At 39.9% G+C, this 18,632-nt stretch overlaps 1 protein-coding gene across 12 annotated transcripts in view; it reads right to left on the bottom strand.

Annotated features, from left to right (window-relative positions):
* Positions 1-18,632, bottom strand: part of MAGI2 (membrane associated guanylate kinase, WW and PDZ domain containing 2) — a 1,410,398-nt gene that overhangs the window by 459,135 nt on the left and 932,631 nt on the right. For all 12 annotated transcript variants that reach the window (XM_084787254.1, XM_084787259.1, XM_084787258.1 and 9 more), the window contains one exon: positions 9,841-10,051. In XM_084787254.1, the coding sequence (XP_084643380.1) occupies positions 9,841-10,051 (211 nt within the window). The remainder of the gene's footprint in view (positions 1-9,840; positions 10,052-18,632) is intronic.

The raw sequence follows: 18,632 nt of genomic DNA, 5'->3' as shown, positions 1-18,632 counted from the left end.
TCCTGGAAACCCAGATCTAAGGGAGTCCCACACTCACGTGTTTTACTGTCTGAAAGAGGCCTGTTGTTTCTAAGTCCATTCCCCGCCCTGCCCCCCCCCCATAGGAAGATATTTTTCTCCCTCCCTTGGGTGGTTGTCAGGGAGCTAGTCCAATCCCCTGCTGGTCTAGAAAATTTTCATACTAACCACTTGAAGGTTGTAATCACTAAATCCCCCAAAAGTGCTGATTGCCTTGTGCTCAGCGAGCATTTGCTGTATTAAATTGCATGTGCATAGAGGTGACAGAGAGCACTCAGGGTGAGTAGGCACCAATAACTCCACCAGGAAAAATGCTTTTCCTATCAACTTACAGTCTCCATTCCACTCGCTAAAGGATTTAATTTCATTCCTTCAAATTTGACATTTCCCCCCTAGAATAAAGTCCTTTAAAGAACTCATATTTGTACAATTTGCATATGAATATTAAGTCTTGGGAGTTATAGTAAAGACTACCAAAATAATTGCTGGAGAAATAGCTCAGGGGTAAAATATTTGTGGAATAAGTGTAACACTCTGGGTTCAATTCCATGCATTGTCAAAAGAAAAAAGTAAGTTAATGGAAAAAAAAGCTACTAATAGGCAGAATATTCATTGGGAGCAAAACTTAAGATTTTCCCACAGTTTGCACCACGCTTTCTCCCCCATTCCGTATTTTCCACTTGTCTTCCTTTTTTCTTTCTGTCAGGATGCAAGCTGCATTTTTAGGTATAAATAATGAATCCTTAAGAGCAACTTGCTCCAAACTGGGTTTAAAGGCATGCTTTCCTTCCTGTGCTCTCTCTCCTTTCAGTCTCTCTCTCCTTTATTCGTTTTCATTTTCATATTGTCAGCTTGACCAAAACAACATTTCCACTGCTCTATGAATTCTGAAACTGTTTTCTTTTACAACTTAAATTGGATGAGCACTGCTAATTCACCGCTGCTCCGTCCCTTTTTCTATGACCCAACAGAGGTTGAGTCAATAGACACTTGAAATGTGTGTGGATATTCAGGTTTCCGGAGCAGTCACTGTATAGATTCAGAATAAAAATAATACAGACAGTTGATTATATTTCATTAACATCTAAACAAGAATGATTTTAAAGCACATAGATTTATTCCACCCTCCTATCACAGCAATAAAAATCTCAGGGTTATCTCATTTCCCAACGACTTGATCTTCCTTCTGTATTATCATTCTAAAAGGAAATATTGGAGACTCGATACACGGAATTGAGATAGATTATGATAACTAACTCTGGATATTTTTGCTTCAAGATATTACTTAATTTAAAAAAATCTCATGTCTTTTCATATTCGGACATAGGCAGCCCCCATACAAAGCAATTAGCAATGACTTTTATGGGGATTAATTCTTAAATAATATTCCTATAATTTCTCCTAAGAATATGAGTATGTGGATCTATATCACATGTCTTTTCATGCATTTAACAAGCATCTTAATATAAATTTTATTATAAATATTGTTTTCACTGTTAGAGGTTTAAATTTCATAAGATTTTTTTCTTTTTTGGGCCTTTTGGAGACAGGGTTTTTCTATGTTATCTTGGCTGTCTTGGACTCAAGACCAGGCTGGTTTTGAACTCACAGTGATCAGCCTGCCTCTGCCTCCCGGGTGCTGGGATTAAAGGCGTGCACCACCACACCCTGCTATTTCATAAGATTTTTGCCTAAAACACGTATTTTTGTCTGGAGTTTAAAGGTGGAACTTGTGAAGGTACAGGAAAACATGTATAAAGAGGAAAATATGAAGTTATATTTAATTCTTTTATTAAAAATATAACAAACTAAATCCAAGTCAAGTTTTGTGCCTGGAAGTAATGTCCCAAGCTTAGAAGAAAAAGTGTTTTTCTGATGTTTCCAGATACAAAAACTTGTTTCTATTTCTTTATGATAAATTTCCAAAGTATTTTATCTTCTAGGTAACAAGTGAAAAGTTTTCTTTTTTGTTTGTTTGGTTTTGGTTTTTTGTTTGTTTGTTTGTTTGTTTTCGAGACAGGGTCTCTCTGTGTAGCCTTGGCTGTCCTGGACTCACTTTGTAGACCAGGCTGGCCTCGAACTCACAGCAATCAGCCTGCCTCTGCCTCCCAAGCGCTGGGATTAAAGGCGTGCACCACCATGCCCAGCTGTGAAAAGTTTTCTTGTTGGACATAATTAAAGGTGATTTACCTAAACTTAACAAGAATATGGAAACAGCAACAACAAGGATGTTGCGTGTGTGTGTGTGTGTGTGTGTGTGTGTGTGTGTGTGTGTGCATGCACATGCATATGTATGTGTATGTATAGAGTTTAAAAATAATTTCATTCCTGACATAGGTCTGAAAAGCTTATACAACTACAAAGTTTTTTCATGTATGTGAGTCCAGTTTCAAAACCCTATAGAGAAAAGTGCGTTTCCTAAGGTGACATCACGTCCACACCATTCTCGAAGGCGGTAGTAAACAAGTAGGTTCTTGTTACCTCTTTGATTTTTGCCAGAGCCATAGCAGCCTCTTTTGTGTCACTAACTAAACTGACTCCCAAACAAAGACGCAATTTAATGGGATTCCCACAGCATGTCAATCGAGATTAACCCCACGGCCACTCTTCTCTACGGAACATTTAGCCTCTGGGATAGGGTATTTCCGGTCAATAAGTGTACGGGAGGAAAAGCACTTGTAATGTAAGAGTTCACTCTGGCTAATGTTTGTTTATACATTAGAGGTAACATGGGATAATGGAAATAGCTTTGTGGGCTGATAGCTATGGAACTTTGAGATTGCTACTTATCCAAGGCTGCCTCAGAACCTCATCTGTTAGACGAGGATGAATCAAGCCCTTCATAAGGTAGCTCTGTGATGCAATATGCAAACTAGACATTAGAGTAGATCCGTGAAGAGCAAGGCTCACGGAAATAGCATGCAACCATGGATCTTGTTAGTTTTGTTGACTATTGTACGTTTAAAAGTGTTTCTGGCACACAGTGTGTATATAGTAAATAAACAGAGGAAAGGAATATTGGCTCTATCCTTTTGTGGTTACACAAATTCTTGGCATGCAGCTACTGACTTATGTAAGCCTCGTATCCATAGTGTGAGGATTAAATGAACAGAGTGTGAATGTTTAACATATTAGCTATTTTTGTTAAGGTAATTTAAACACAGCCTGGAAAAATAAGGGCATTCAACATAGGATAAATTATTCAAAATCGCATTTGCATATTTCTCATTTGAATTTATAATGAATGTTCTGCCTATTATAAATGATAATATATTAATGAAGATGATGCTGAGTCAAGGAATTTACCAGCCTTTATAGTCTTCAAAATTGCCAGATATTAGTCATTATTACTGTTAAATATATGTTTGGGAGAATATGATCACTCATAATATGAAAGAATTTTGGTGAAAAGTACTTTATCAGATAGTCACTTCTCCCCACACAAAAACATCATTGTAAATGATAAAAAAAATTGTGTTTATCATTCATCTAAAGAAGTAGCTTTGAGAGTTGGCAATAGATCTTCCTTAAAACCCAGCTATACCACCTTTGGGAAAATACGCAAAGGATGCTCCACCATACCACAATGACACTTGTTCAACCATGTTCACTGCAGCTTTATTCATAATAGCCAGAAATTGGAAACAACATAGATATCTCTCAGCCCAAGAATGGATAAAGAAAATGTAGTACCTTTATACAATGGCATAGTACTTATCTGTTAAAAACCAATGACATCAAAAAATTTGCAGGCAAATGGATGGATCTAGAAAAGATCATCTTAAGTGAGGTAACCCCCAACTCCAAAAGACAAATATGGTATGTGCTCACTTTTAAGTGGATATTAGCTGTAAAGTAATGGATAATCAAGCTACAATTCAGAGACTCAGAGAGGCTAAGTAACAAGCAGGGCTCAATGGGGTACTCATGGATCTCCCTGGGAAGGGGAAATAGAATAGATTTTTCAGGTGAACTGGGTGGGGGAGGGTGGGGATGGGACCAGGAGGAATTAGGCAGGTGGGGTGGGTTAAGAGGGTTGGAGGAAGGCAGTACTGAGACAGACAACTGTAATTGGGGGGTATTTTGGGGAGGATGTACAAACCTAGTGTGGTGAAAACTCCCTGGAATCTAAGAGAGTGACCCTAGTGAAGACTCCTAGTAGTGGGGAAATATGAAGCTTGAACTGGCCATCTTCCATAACCAGGCACACCTCCTAGCAGTGGGACTGGGACACCAACCCAGTCACCAAACAGTCAACCACAACCTTCAATCTGCACTTTGTGCAAGATGTGCTGGAGTAATGGTGGCACACAAATTGTAGGAGTGGCCAACCAATGATCAGTCCCACTTGAGGCCCGTGCCACCAGAGGAAGTTCACACGTGACACAGCCTGGATGGCCAGGAACCAGAGGCTGGTCAGCCCAGAGACCCAGGATAAAAGCACACATGAGTTTCATTTAAAAAAAAAAGTCAATGGAAACTATTCCTAATTATATTCTGCTATACACACAGATTGGTGCCTAACCCAGTTGTCATTAGAGGGGTGTCATCCAGCAACTGATGGGAACAGATGCAGAGACCCACGGCCAAACACCAGGTGAAGCCAGAGGGTCCCTTCTGAGGGTGGAGAGGAAGGAATGTAGGAGCCATAATGATCAAGGATACCAGGAGACCAGAACCAACAGAACCAACCAAACAGAGCTCATAGACGCTCATAGAGACTGGAGTGACAAACAGAGAGCCTGCATGGGACTGGCCTAGGACCTCTGCATATATGTTATAGCGTGTAGCTCGGTATTCTTATGGGACTCCCAACAGTGGGAGTGGAGGTTGCGAAGGTTCTGACTCTTTTGCCTGCACTTGGGACCCCTTTCCGCTTACTGGCTTGCCTCATCCAGCCTTGATGTGAGGGGCTGTGTCTAGTATTATTGTAGCTTGTTCAGTGGATGTCTCTGGGTGGCCTGATCCCTCCCTCCCCCTGCCCCTCTCCCTTTCTCTCTAGGTAAATGGAGGAGGAGTAGATCTGGGGGAGAGGAGAGGTAGGAGAAGAGACTGAGAGTAATGGAGGGAGGAGAAACTGTGGTGGAGCTGTAATGTATGAGAAAAGATTTAAAGAAAAAGTTTTACCTCACCTGAAAAAAAAAAGTGGCTTTAGAATGTGGGAAACAGAAATGACTCATTAATTCATCAGTGTGAGAACAACAACAACAGAAACAAAAATTATCTTTTAAGTACAAGACTTCTCTAGAACTAAGCAGTTTGGGATTGAGAGGTGGTTCAGAAGTTGAGTGCTTCCTGCTCTTGCAGGGACCTGAGTTCAGCTACCAGCACCTATCGTCGGCAGCTTAGAACTGCCTGTAACTCCAGCCCCAAGGATCCAATGCCCTTCTGGCACATGCACACACACACACACACAAACACACACACACACACACACACACACACACACACACACACACACACACCAAACAAACAAATACATTTAAAAGTAAACTAAACCTGACCCATATAAACCATTGTGTGATATCAAACAAAATCAATAACAATTTTCAAACATTACTACATAGACAACAAATAGAATCACCTGTCGCTGTAACTAAAATTACAACACTTATATTCACGTTCAATTATATATACTTATTAATGTTTCAGAGTAGAGTTCTGTTTAGAAATAAATTTGCATGTAGCAATTTTAAGCAGAGATCTCACTTTTTTTCTATTTTATAATGATCATTATTTTCACAGGAGCCAGAATTCCAGTAAAGTTTGATGAGGAAGGTCCCCGCAGGGTGCTGTGTGTTGCTGCAGGCAATGAAGGTCTGGTGAGGGGGCACTGACCTGGGAGAGCAAGTCTCCTCAGGTTCTGGGAGAGCAAGTACTCACCTAGAGAAGCTCTTTCCTCTGCCCATTGAAGTTTTCCTCTCTGTTATCAGCTTTCTTTGTATCACTCTACTTTTTGTCTTTTAAAACACTTGCATAAATATTTAGCTTATTTACTCAGGCAATGGTGCCATTTGCATTTTAAATAAACTAGTTGTTTTAAATTAGGGAGTAAAATTGGTATTTCTGACAATTACTCAGAGAATTGAAAATTTTTTTTTACCCATAAGAAAAAAAATAGTTATACATAAGACCCATGCTAATTAGCCATCCAAGATTTGCATGTGTTTGCACCTGTCCTTTTTGGTTGGCTTCCTGTTACTGTGACTTTGCTGGAGGAATCCTCTGGGAAGCATCATAGCTCAGGGCAGAAGGTTCTCAGTGCCCATCAACTTCCTCCTATCAGTCTCTTTCTCAAATGTCCCTGTTTATAGAGAATTTGTACAGTAGTGAGCTATTCTCAAAGTCCTTGTGATATCAACAGCAAAAGTACTTGCAAAATCAAGATATTGGGTGGAAATGCTGATTTTCGTCAAATGAAGTTGAAGAAGGAAAGGGTGGTGCAGATTTGGGAGGAAAAGTAAATAAAAAGTTGTAGAAAACAGGGACCAAAAACCACACAGCTCCTGTCTCAGTCAGGTACCTCCCCGGGGATTCACACTAACCCTTGCCAAGGATGGATGGTGAGATGGGACAGAAGCAAGTTCATCATGAAGAGAGGGCGGGGCTGCCTCCATTCTGCACAGTAACCTGGCAGAGCGCTGCACCCACACTGCCTCCTGTGCTTGTCACTTTGGGCTGCACTCTGCACATCTTCATTTCCCCTACATCCTTAGGTGTGTCTACCTTGGTACCACTTCTCTGGACACAATCAAAATGAATCTTATCCTCATTCTGTTTTAATTCCCAAATGACACCTCCCCCTGCTCCTAATGTATTTCTGATTGATCCTTTCCTATAGCACCATGGAAAAGATTAAAAGACAAAACAAAGAACTAAAAGAAAAAAAAATGAAAATGTCAATTCCTTGCTTACCTTTCAAAAGGACTAACGAGCTAGCAAAAATGAAAAATAAGTAGCTATTTCTAAAGATTTTAACAGTAGGAGATTATCTCTAATTCACCTAGGGCTGAGGGTCTTTATAAGGATAATTCCTATAGCAGGACGCCTCTGCTTTATCTTGCCACATCTGTTATCTCGCTCTCCTTTTACCCTCAGTGGTGGCTTGCATGAGAGTGACTGCTGCAGGCTCATATGTTAATGCTTGATCTCCAATTGGTAGAACTCTTTGGGAAGGATTAGGAAGTGTGTGGTGGGCCCTGAAGTGCCAAAAGCCCAGTGATTTCCAGTTAACTATCTCTCTCATTCTGCCTCTAACTTGGGGATCAAAACGTAAGCTCTCAGCTACTGTTCCACAGCCGTTGCCAGTTAGCTCTATGATGTCTCAACATATAAAATCTCACACACTGCTCCGGTACGATGCCTGCCTGCTGCCATGTTCCCTGGCCTGACGGTCATGGACTAAGCTGTAAGCAAGCCCCCAGTAACCTCTTTCTTTGAATAGGTTGCCTTGGCAATGGTGTCTTTTCACAGCAATAGAGAAACTAGACAACCTCTTAGTACTGTCTAGGCTCGTCCTGTACTGAGCAGTATCAAAATTCAAATGTTGTTTGCTGTTTACGACAGTTTGCCTTGTTTCCTGACCTGATAATAAATAATGCTGACAGCAAGAACAAAATTTTTAATGAATGAGTAGCAATATTGGAAGACTGAAGAGAATAATACTGGAATCATTTGGTTGTATCATCTCATGCCCAGATAGACCCCGCTATTTCCTACAAATGTAGGGCATGACTTTGTCTTCCAAAATTCCTTTTCCTCATGACTGAATTAAAAGAGCAAAGTTTGCTTTATAAGCACAAAGCAAGAATATTTTTACAATTGTACTATTGGAAAGATATAGAAATGATTCTATAATCAACTTGTGCTAGTGTATTTTATTTTATTATTTCCACATATCTTTACCTAGCTTACATTACATAATTAATACATGTATTTCACCAGTCTCATTGCCCTGAAGATTTATTGCTCTGAAATCAATGTCTGCCTTATGGTCTGTAATGATGTCTTGCTATTCTTACCAATATCAGATTTAGGTTTTTAGGGTCTTTAGTTGGTCGTCTTTAACAAAATCTACATAACTTCCTCCTTTCAATTAACTGATAACAGATGGTTCAGTGCAATTGATTATATAAATAAAAATCATACAACAGATTTTATTCTTTAAAAAAAACCAAACAAACAAACTTAGATTTGCCGAAATATGTGATTCATTTTCAGTAAAACACTGCACTTCTTGTCCATTCTGGAGTCAAGCCGAGCACCAAGTAATTACCTGATTGTGGGCTCCTTGGGCCACATGTATCAAAGTTTCCAGCTTCATGTGAGAATTAAATATTGGTATGTGGTAACATTTCAATTTCACAACTGAGCTCTGCCTATGGAGATCTAAGTCATAAATCATTGTAGGTTGGGAAAGGGAGCACAGTTTTAATATTTTTCTTGGATAGTCAGAGTCTATGTACTTTTAAACTCTACTTCCAACACTTAGGACTTCAATTTCTATTATTTTTTTCTTTAAGGTTCGTATAATTCTGAGGGAATAAGTTGCCATATACTTGTGATAGCTTTAGTTTTTTATTATTTTCGATCAACATTTTGGTTGCCTTATTCATAACAACAATTTAATTTTGGGTCAAGACCTTCAAAGTTAGAGTTCCTTAAAAAAAAACAAACCTTATTCTACTGAATGGAATGATAGGACAGCACAGTTTACAGCTATTAATTACCCATTAAATAAATCTGGAGGAGAGTCAGAGGTTCTCAGCAAATACAGATAATATTATATGAGAGGATGGAAACATTAATTACCTTGATAACATTATTATACCTTACACACATGTATTAAAATATAATGCTTTATGCTGCTAAATATGTAAAATTATTAGTTCAAAGTTGTTCTAATAGAAATAAAGAATAGAAAAGCTAGATACATTGCTAGGAAAGTGTACTAAAAATAAATATTTTAGAAAAAAGTTTGGAAAGAACAACAGATTGGATTGAGCATCATTTGTGACTTAAAGATGAATGTTCTGCTTCTTTGGTAAGTTATAATAATGGTAAGCATCACCCAATACTACCACTCAAAATAAATGAACAAAGACCAGTAACACACACAATGGAGCTTACTAGAAGGACGTATGATCACTATACAAACTATTTTATTGACACCTGACCTCAATGCCAAGTGTTAAAACTTTTGAGTTTGTGACAGGCAAATCTACTGCTTGAAACATTCATATTCTACCCAGGTCCTGAACATAATGGTAGCCATTTGTGGGAATAAAGAGTAGAAAGATCTCATTGGAACAATATGTCTGTGAAGGAGGCAGGCAACCATTTTTTAAAAGGGCCTCTTACTGCAGCAGTTCTCAACCGGTGGATAACAGTCTCTGTGGCAAACCTCTATCTCCAAAAATATTAAATTATGATTCATTAACAGTAGCGAGTTTGCAGTTATGAAGTAGCAATGAAAATAAGGTGATAGCTGGGAGTCATCGTGGCACAAGGAACCATATTAAAGGATTGCAACATCAGGGAGGTTTGAGAACCACTGCCTTAGAGTCTTCTTAATCTGAAATAACAGTGCCTGGAGAACTGTATCTTTACTATCCCAATATTAGGAGTGTCAGTGTATGGTTGCCTAATTCATTTTTTCTGCTATCTTCAGCATCCTTAGCTTTAGGGAGGTAACACCTCATTTTGAGCTGCTAGCAGAAATAATATACCCATGGTTTCTTTGCCCATCTCTACATTAGTAATAGCGTTAATATCTTGCTATGATCTTTGGGGGCCATGTTCAAAGAAATGCCTGAAACTCACTCAATGAAGTAGACTTCACCCTTCTCCGTGTAGGCCATTTCCCAGTTATCGGGCAGCGGGTCTAAGTCCTCACTCTCCTCAGGCTTCGCTGGCTTTGTGTCGTCCATCTGCTCTTTTAGCTCTTCGGGCTGACTGTACACTGGTGCAGGGTAAGGCTGGGAGGGCGTCTCCTCTGAGGCACCTGCACTTTTGTCTTCATGTTCACTGGATTCTGCAAGAACAACAACATATGGTCAGTTGCTCTAGCGACAGAAAACGTGAAGGAATATGAGATGTGCTGCGTCAGGCTTCAAGTACCACAAAAAGCCAACAGGAAGTAATTTCGAACAGGCATAATAGCAAAACGCTGTGAAAACCATCAGTATGCTGATTTATGGCCACTGTTTGCTTATCACTGTGTCTACCATCCAGATGAATAGTGCTTCTTACTCAAGAGGAGGGATGAAGTGTGAGGGTCTTTCCTTACCTCAGGCAGAATATAGATAATCTATATCTGTCGTGAGAATTGTGTAACTTTGTTTAAACACACACACACACACACACACACACACACACACACGCACACACACACACACACACACACCACACAGAGACAGAAATATTGTGGGACTATGTTTTTGTTTTAATCCCAGGAGTAAGGGTATGGGGTTGCTTTGCAGTAGCTGACTATGATTTACGTCACGCTCCGGCAGGGGAGTGGTGGTTTTGCCAGCTGCACATAGTTTCTGCAAATGTGTGACATTTGGCATTCTGGGGACTTTTCAGAAGATATATAAGTGCTAAAGCCCTTATAGATGGGTGGCTGATTTGTTGTTGGATGCTGTTGGTTGTGGTTTGTCAAGTAGTCACGTGCAAGGAAACAAGAAGAAGAAATGAGCTATCCTGATGGCAAAGATCATATTTGCCCCAAGGCACTCGATGCCTCTTATCAGTAGGAAGCAGTCTACTAATAATGATGCCCCCTTTCCCCTTTATCCTTTCTTCTCTCTTATCTAGTGTTAGGGGTTAAAAGGATAGAAGAAGAAAATTCCTTACTACAACATTAAAAAGTAGTATTAGCCGATTAAACTCTCAAGAAACATGAAACAAACAAGCAAACCAGAACCAGAGCACCCTCTCCATCCATGTAATGCTGAGCTCAAAGACACTTGGATAACCCCATCACTAGCCTGAGGGAATCAATAAGAGGAAATCAATAAGAACTTCACAAACCAAGAAGCCCACCCATCTGGACAAACTCAGTCTCCCCTAAGCACGCACACTTCTAAATACATAAGAGCCACGTGTCTTTTCTCTGAACATTGTTTGAAGGATTCCTCTACCTGTATCTTGGTAACTGATCAGAATGTGGACCTCAAAGTACAGTGAGAGAGGCAAATACAGAAAGCAAGAAAACTAATTCCAGCGCAATGCAGCTAAATGCAAATAGGTAGTCACTACGTTTTGGCGAAGTTTGAATGTTTGTTAAGGGCATGTCCTTAAAGGAGAAGAAAAATACCTGCAAGATCCCCCGAAGCATGGATTTTGCTCCCGTACTGTAAGGTTCAGGTTTTGAGAGTAAAAATAGAAATGAAGATATTCTAAAGGTCCCCTTCAGGAGGTGTATCAGAGAGTAGGCGAAGAGGATAACTTAGGGCTGTGTTTTCTTGTGTTATAATTTTGGTGAAGAGATAAGACTTAATAGGGTTACTCCTATATGATTTCCTGATATTTACTTTCTAAGATATTCAAGTTTTTGCTCTTCCAGTACAGATTATTTTCCACTATCAACAGAACATGGTTATTTGCTTGAAAGTAGGAGTTTAAGAACTGTGTAGAACAAGAAAAAACAAACCCTAGAGTAAAAGAAAGAAGATACTACAAACATTCCTACAAGGTAAGGATTTGAATTTGACCTTTACCTGGAAGAAAGGTGTGCCTGAAGTTAGAGGTAAAGACATATAAGACAGGTGATGTGAGCGTGACAATGCCATCTTGCAAACAGGAAACTAAAACTGTTTAGAAATGAGCAATAGCTAGTCAAGCAAAAAATGCATACATAAATGCACATGTGCTTTGATTCAGTTATCCTGCTTTGAGACTATCTCCTCTAAAAATAAAGACATTATTGAGTAGGTACAGCTGTATATTTACTGCAGTGTTGTTTATTCTAACAAAATCCTGAAAACATAAAGGCTTTTTAATCAGAATATGGTCAGTGCATTATATTTATCATGATAATGGAAAAAGACGTAACTCTGAACAATAAAATTACATCTATAGGCCTATTGACTGAGAAAATTATTTATAGTTATGGTATAAAGACTAATTTTCAGGGGATATAAATTAGTAATCATGCATATGTCCATATGTATGATTGTGCATAGCTCTACAGTTGGGAAAAATGTAAAAATGACCGTCAACTTTATGAATAAGATGCTGATAGAAGAAATTTTCTTTACATGATTTTATATTCATTGGTTATGTTATTTTTAGGAATTCGGAAATTTACAAAATCACGTAATAAATTAGTAATATAGAATGGAGTCTTTGTCTCAATAAAGATTGTTTAGGTCAAATTATTTTTCTTATAGGAGAGTAGTAGTAAATTATGTATTCAGAAGTAGGGAACCCAAGAATACATAGTGTTTACTGTGTTGTCTCAAAAAGGGGAAGCATAAAAAATAACATAGTCTTTTGAGATGTAGCCTCCTAGTGATTCTTATAGATGCAAACTCTGTAATGCAGGCGCAAAGGCAGCCATGTGAGAACATACTGCTGTTGTCCTTAGAATCTTTTGGCAGCGGGTTGTTACAACATACAAGCATCAAGCCACGGACCGTATCATGGTGTGACTGTGGACTGTCCGGAATACTGTGCTGCACAGAAACGTTGCAACACCAGTGTCTGAACTTCTTTACTTGTTCAGTACTCACTGAGGGTGTTTTGAGTCCTCTGTTGCTGTGAAGCAATGCGGAAGAGAGAACAAGGGAGGCACGGCCCCTGCTTTGCTGGAACGAAAACATGTCACCCATAGTCTCCCCCATTATATTAATGTACCGAGAGCTACTGAAAGTAAAAGGTAAAAAATTGTGCCTAGCCATTCATTACTCTCATGTTAAGATTCAAGCAACACTTTTTTGACAATGTGCTATAATATCCGAGGTGTCTTTCAGGATGGGGGGGGGGGGAGGGCACAGATAAATCATGGCTGGATTAGGCACAGACTTCTTCACAGGACCACAGAATCGGGACTGTATCCTGGCAGCTAAGGTAACAGATCTTACCCAGGAGGGTGACAAAATATCAGGTGCTCATTGTCTACATAACTATCCTGAGTATTTGAAGGTGGCAGGAAAGTGAGTCTCTAGACTGGTGATAAGCTGCTTTTTAATGTCCCAGACAAAAGGCACATTGTCTTTTAGCAGGAGGATGAAAAGAAGTGAGCTGGCATAAAGTTTCATACAGCTAAAGGACATGAAGAGAAGAGGTCCTACTCATGTTGGAGGGTGGTGACGCCTCATTGAGATAGAGACTGTAGGAGGGCAGAGGACCCTGTGGGTGGTGGGACTCTGCCACCGTTTCTCATACTTGGTTTAGAGGCTCCTGCCAAACCTATGATGGAGGCATCCGGGCAGAGAGTTCCTGGCTGGAGAGGATCAGCTTGAAGGACGGCAGCAGATGGTTAGATTGTGTGATAATTTATGCCAGGGGTGGATGTATTTGCCAAGAGAAATTTCATGGAAAGCAGAAACAAGAATCTTTCCTGCAGAGATCTGAGCTACCCCAACACTGTGGGTTTCCAGTCACAGAAAGAGGAAGCTACCAGGAGGAGCTGAGGCAGCAGGCCAGATACAGTGGGGACTTCATCAGACCACAGACATGGCACGCAAAGAGGAGAGATGGAAGAAAGGCCTAAGTTTCTGAGGAGTCCAGTACAAAAAGGACCCCAAACCACAAGACATCAACAACATGGCAATCCTTGGAGATATCAGCTCTCAGTTAAAATGGTATTCATGGGAGAATGGTCAGTCAGGAAGCCAGTTCATTAGGAACTTAAGAATCACAGAAGCAAATAGAATACGCCCATGAAGACTCCACTCAAGGTTTACTACTGAACTGATGAGTTAGCTCAAAGAGCTGGAATTTACCATCAATCATGACCATCAAAGTTTAATCCCAGGATCCCATATGGTGAAAGGAAAAAAATCAATTTCTGAAAATTGTTTTTTGTCCTCCACATGTGCACCATAGTGTGTAGATACACAAACACACACTCCAGAAAAGAAAAGCCAGACATAGCAGTGCATGCCCAGCCCTTGGGAGGCAAAGGCAGGTGGATCTTTCAGTTATAGGCCAGCCTGGTCTATATAACAAGTTCCATGAAAGCAGAGCTACACAGCGACGCCTGTCTCAACACCCCCAAACAAAGAAAAAAAAAAGCCCATATACTAAATAAATGAATAAAATAATTTTCAAAAATGGAGGGGGCGGGTAGAAAAGGACCTGCAGGTGACAGGAGCTTTACAAGACCAACAAAGCCAACTAACCAAGGCCCAGAAGGGCCTGCCAAGACTGAAGCACCAACCGAGGACCTTGCATGGACTGGGTCTAGGTCCCCTACCAAGATGTTGCTGATGGGCAGCACAGGCTTCATGTGGGTCTCCTAGTAAGGGGAGCGGGGACTGTCTCTGACATGGACTTTCTTTCAAACTTTTCAATTACTTCCCCCTGTCTGCCTTGCCAGGCCACAGGCGAAGAGGATATGCTCAGTTCTGATGGGATTTGATGAGCTAGGGTGGATGGGAAAGGGGCGGGGCTCCCCTTTTATGAAGAATAGAGGAGGAGGAAGGGGGAGAGAGGGAAGGACTGGGAGGTGAGGAGGGATGGTGCTTAGTCCAAGATGCAAAGTGAATAAATACATTAATTAATTAATTAAAAATAATTTTCAAAGGTTTTGCTATGAGCAAATAAACTTGGTACTATAGTTACATTATTTCATTATTCTCACAAGGGAAATGTGACATTTCTTGTAAATGAAACTGGTCTTTAATGACGTTGTGAGTATCATTTATTGTTGTGGCAGGGATGATGCAGCAAGGCTGTCCCGGGGTGACTCACTTGCTGCTATTTGTTTCTTTATCTTTAATCAATCACCGCATTAGCAAACATGAATTAAATTCCTACAGTGTGCAAAATACTTGACAAGAGTTTAATAAAGGGGAGAAAAAGTTCTTTTGATCAAGCTTTTGAGGTTGAGAGGGAGGCAGTAATAGCACCTGCCTCCTCAATCTGAACAAAATAAGCTGGGGAAAAAAAAATGAGTGAGATGAATGGAAAAATCATAACACTCACATTTGTTATTCATAAAGGCTAACATAGAAATACATTTCACAGCGAGAGTCTGGAGCTTCCGGTGATCCTAGAAGCAGGCTAATTTATCTATTGGCAGCGCTGAACCAGGGGAAGCCTTCCTATCAGGGACGGAACCTATTTCCAGAAGAGGAAAATAGAATAGACTCGCAGGGGTATCCATCGAGATGCCTGCAGGCTGATTCATGAGGGTACCTATCCGTGGGGCTCAACACATTTGCATATGACAACATCACGTTGCAGTATCAAAAGGCTAGATTCTTCTGATAAAAGAAAGAAGAGAAGCCGAACTAAAGAAGACAAATTGTCATTCTAAATTGGATCGCTAGGTCAGTCATTCCTCTTCTATTGGGTAGCGTGAGTCGAGGAATCAGTGCGGTTGAATACAATATCTACCTAGACATGGCAGAGGCAGGCAGGTGGGGGGGCTCTGTAAGGAACTACTGTGATGATTTGTTCAATGACATCCAACAATAAGGAGGACTGGTACAGAACTGTCCACGGAGACAGCATAGGAAGTAGAAGCAAGAATATGCAGCACAGCTCTCAGAGGAGTGCCAGTTAAAAGGTCAGCAAGAGATGGAGGAACTGACAGTAATTAATTAATTAATTAGTTTTATAGACATTTATTGAAAGTCTAATAAGGGCCAGGGGAGTCAGCTAAGTGAGATGGAGTTAAAGGGACTATAGTCCTAATAGGATAAAATGTTTTGATGGAGCTGTCAAATCCTGCTCCCCACCGCAGACACACACTTTCACACACACACAATTGGATTAAAGCAGGTATTTATTGCAAACTAGAAAACTCGTACCAAAAGGTTTTCGGGACCATCTCGCAGCACTTGCAAGAAGCTGTTTCTGACTTTGCTTTGCTTCTGCTAGTCCTTGGTTTGTGGCACAAGACTTCGGCTTTCATAGCAGACACGTGGGATCAGGGGCACATCCTCCTCCAATATGACCTCATCTTAATTATAACTACAGTAGTCTTATTCCCAAATAAAGTCACTTCCTGAAGTACCAGGGGACACAATTCAACTCATAAAACAGTTCATTAAATGAGTTCAGCTTCCAGTCCCTTCTATTATCAGGGAACCTGCACTTTATAGTTTCATACTACATTGGTAATGGTTCAGAAGTCAACCACTGGGAAGAGAAAATACTTTTGACTACTAAAAGGAGGGAGAAGACTAAAGATATCATTCTCACAAGTATTCCAGCCCATCTGCAGGCACATCCCTACACACGTCAGGTATGGTGCGGGCTGTGGCTGGAGAGTCACTGGACTCTCTGAATTCCAACTAAGGAGGAGGCACATAGCCTATGCACACTTGGCATTTTTCAGTACGGAACCATTTACTACCTAGATGGAGTCCAGGAGAAGTAATCTGATTCATTTCTTCACGTGGTTTTAGTACTAAATATAAAACCTACTACTTTTGAATATGTAAAGTAACTTTTTCCTGGAGATGCTTGCTGTTGTGGTCAACAGACTTTTTCTGTTATCATAGGTGGCTTTGAGTAATTCACATGACATTATCATGTCACATTGACATCCTGCAAACTGGAATGAGAGTATTTTTTCATTAGCAAAAGAGACAATATTTAAATGAAAAAAGTAATGAAGACCTCTCTTTAAAATATAGTAATACAGTGAAAACAATCCCCTGAAAACCAGTACTGTTAAATTCCCAACAATTCCTTAGAACCACTGAGGCATAAAGAAGACATTTGAAATACAGAGTCCTATAAACAGCGATCCACAAAATAATACTCTACTGTGATAATTAATAAAAATGATTCCCTTCACCTTGCCTGCCATAAGGACCAGATTAGATACAGGACATACAATTTCCTCCTTTCCATAATATGATTCAGAAGAGTTTAAGGATCTCAATGGAGAATGGAGACAAAAGCCACTAACTTGGGAAGGCAATGTATGTCATTTTGTATTCGGTATAAATTTTATAGTTCTAGCTCATTCTGAGGCTATGGCATTATACAAATCTAGAGAGCAGACAGTTCATTTATTTATTGTTCGACTAGTATCTTTGTGTAACCAAAAATTAGCCTGAACTCAACTATTCTTAACACTCTTATCCAGACTCATTACAGAATAACCAGAAACAAATATTAAAATGATAAAGGTTATATAGTCTATGTGTCATTTGTATTCTATGTGTTATTCTAACTCGACATGATGTAGTAGTCTAGGTTCTCTAGAGGAACTGAATTTACAGAATGAATCTCCATATGTCCATTTAAAGGAGATTTATTAGAATGGATTACAGGCCGTGGTCCAGCTAACCCAGCCATGACCATCTATCTACCCAAGGGAGATCCGAGAATCTTTAGCTGTTCAATTCACAAGATTGGATGTCTTCGTTGATGCTCAGAATATGCTGGAATCCTGAAGAAGGAGGCTCTAATGGTAGTGAAGGAATGTACTTGCTAGGTAAAGTGAGAGCAAGCAGGCAAAGCAAGAGCAAGCCCTCTCTGTGTTCTTTATATAGGCTGCCAGCAGAAGGTGTGGCTCGGATTAAAGGTAGATCCTTTCCCATCTGGAAAGTCTGGGTTGAAATGGTTCTTCCCATTTCAAAGGATTTAATTAGGAAAAAGCCCTCACAGGCACACCCGGAGATTTGGGCTTTAGAAAATTCTAGATGTGGTCTCGTTGACAACCAGTAATAACTTACACATGTCCACATGCTGCCAACTTGACACAAAATCGTACATCCTTATGTCTTACTTAATTTCCAAATAATAACAGTAACCAGTTCATAATTACTCCTAACAATTGTAACTGCATTATGTATTCAGCCAGGTCATAACTATACCTGACATGATATAACTATCCTGTGTATAATTACAGAAGTATTATAAATTTAGAATAGGTTGCAATATCCCTTGAGAGACACTTTTTTTAGTATCTCAATTTTAAATGTGATGACCATTGATAGTCTCTTAATTGATCTTACATTGCATGATAAAGAAATTGAGAAAAGAAAACACAAATATTTGTACAAACATTAACAAAATACAACAGAAATAGTCATGTTTGTTTTAATTTTCATTTCTAAAACTGGTCATGTGGCCTTAGCTGGTATTTATAACTGTCTTCTAAAACTACCTATTCTGTATTTCCTCCACCCTCAGCAAATACTTCAGTAGGTCTTAACTCCTCTTCTGGGGAGTGACCATTCCTGAAGTATCTACTTCAGTAAGGACAAAGCATTTTTATTACCACAGAGAAAGTGGTCCAATGTAGTCAACCTGCCACCAGGTGGCTGGCTGGTCAACCAGGCAAAGGTGCCATATCAGGGACTCTATGTTGGTCTCAGTTGTTGGCACATATGACACTCAGCAGTAGATACAGTGAGGTCAACCTTGGAGAGTGGAAGTCCGTGTTGTCAAGCCTATGTATAACCCACATCTTGCTACCA

The sequence above is a fragment of the Acomys minous genome, assembly GCF_964271855.1.
Source record: "Acomys minous genome assembly, chromosome: 6".
NCBI classification, from domain to species: Eukaryota; Metazoa; Chordata; class Mammalia; order Rodentia; family Muridae; genus Acomys; species Acomys minous.
The sequence above is the reverse complement of the archived record's forward strand: the minus strand, read 5'-3'. Positions and strand labels throughout refer to the sequence as shown.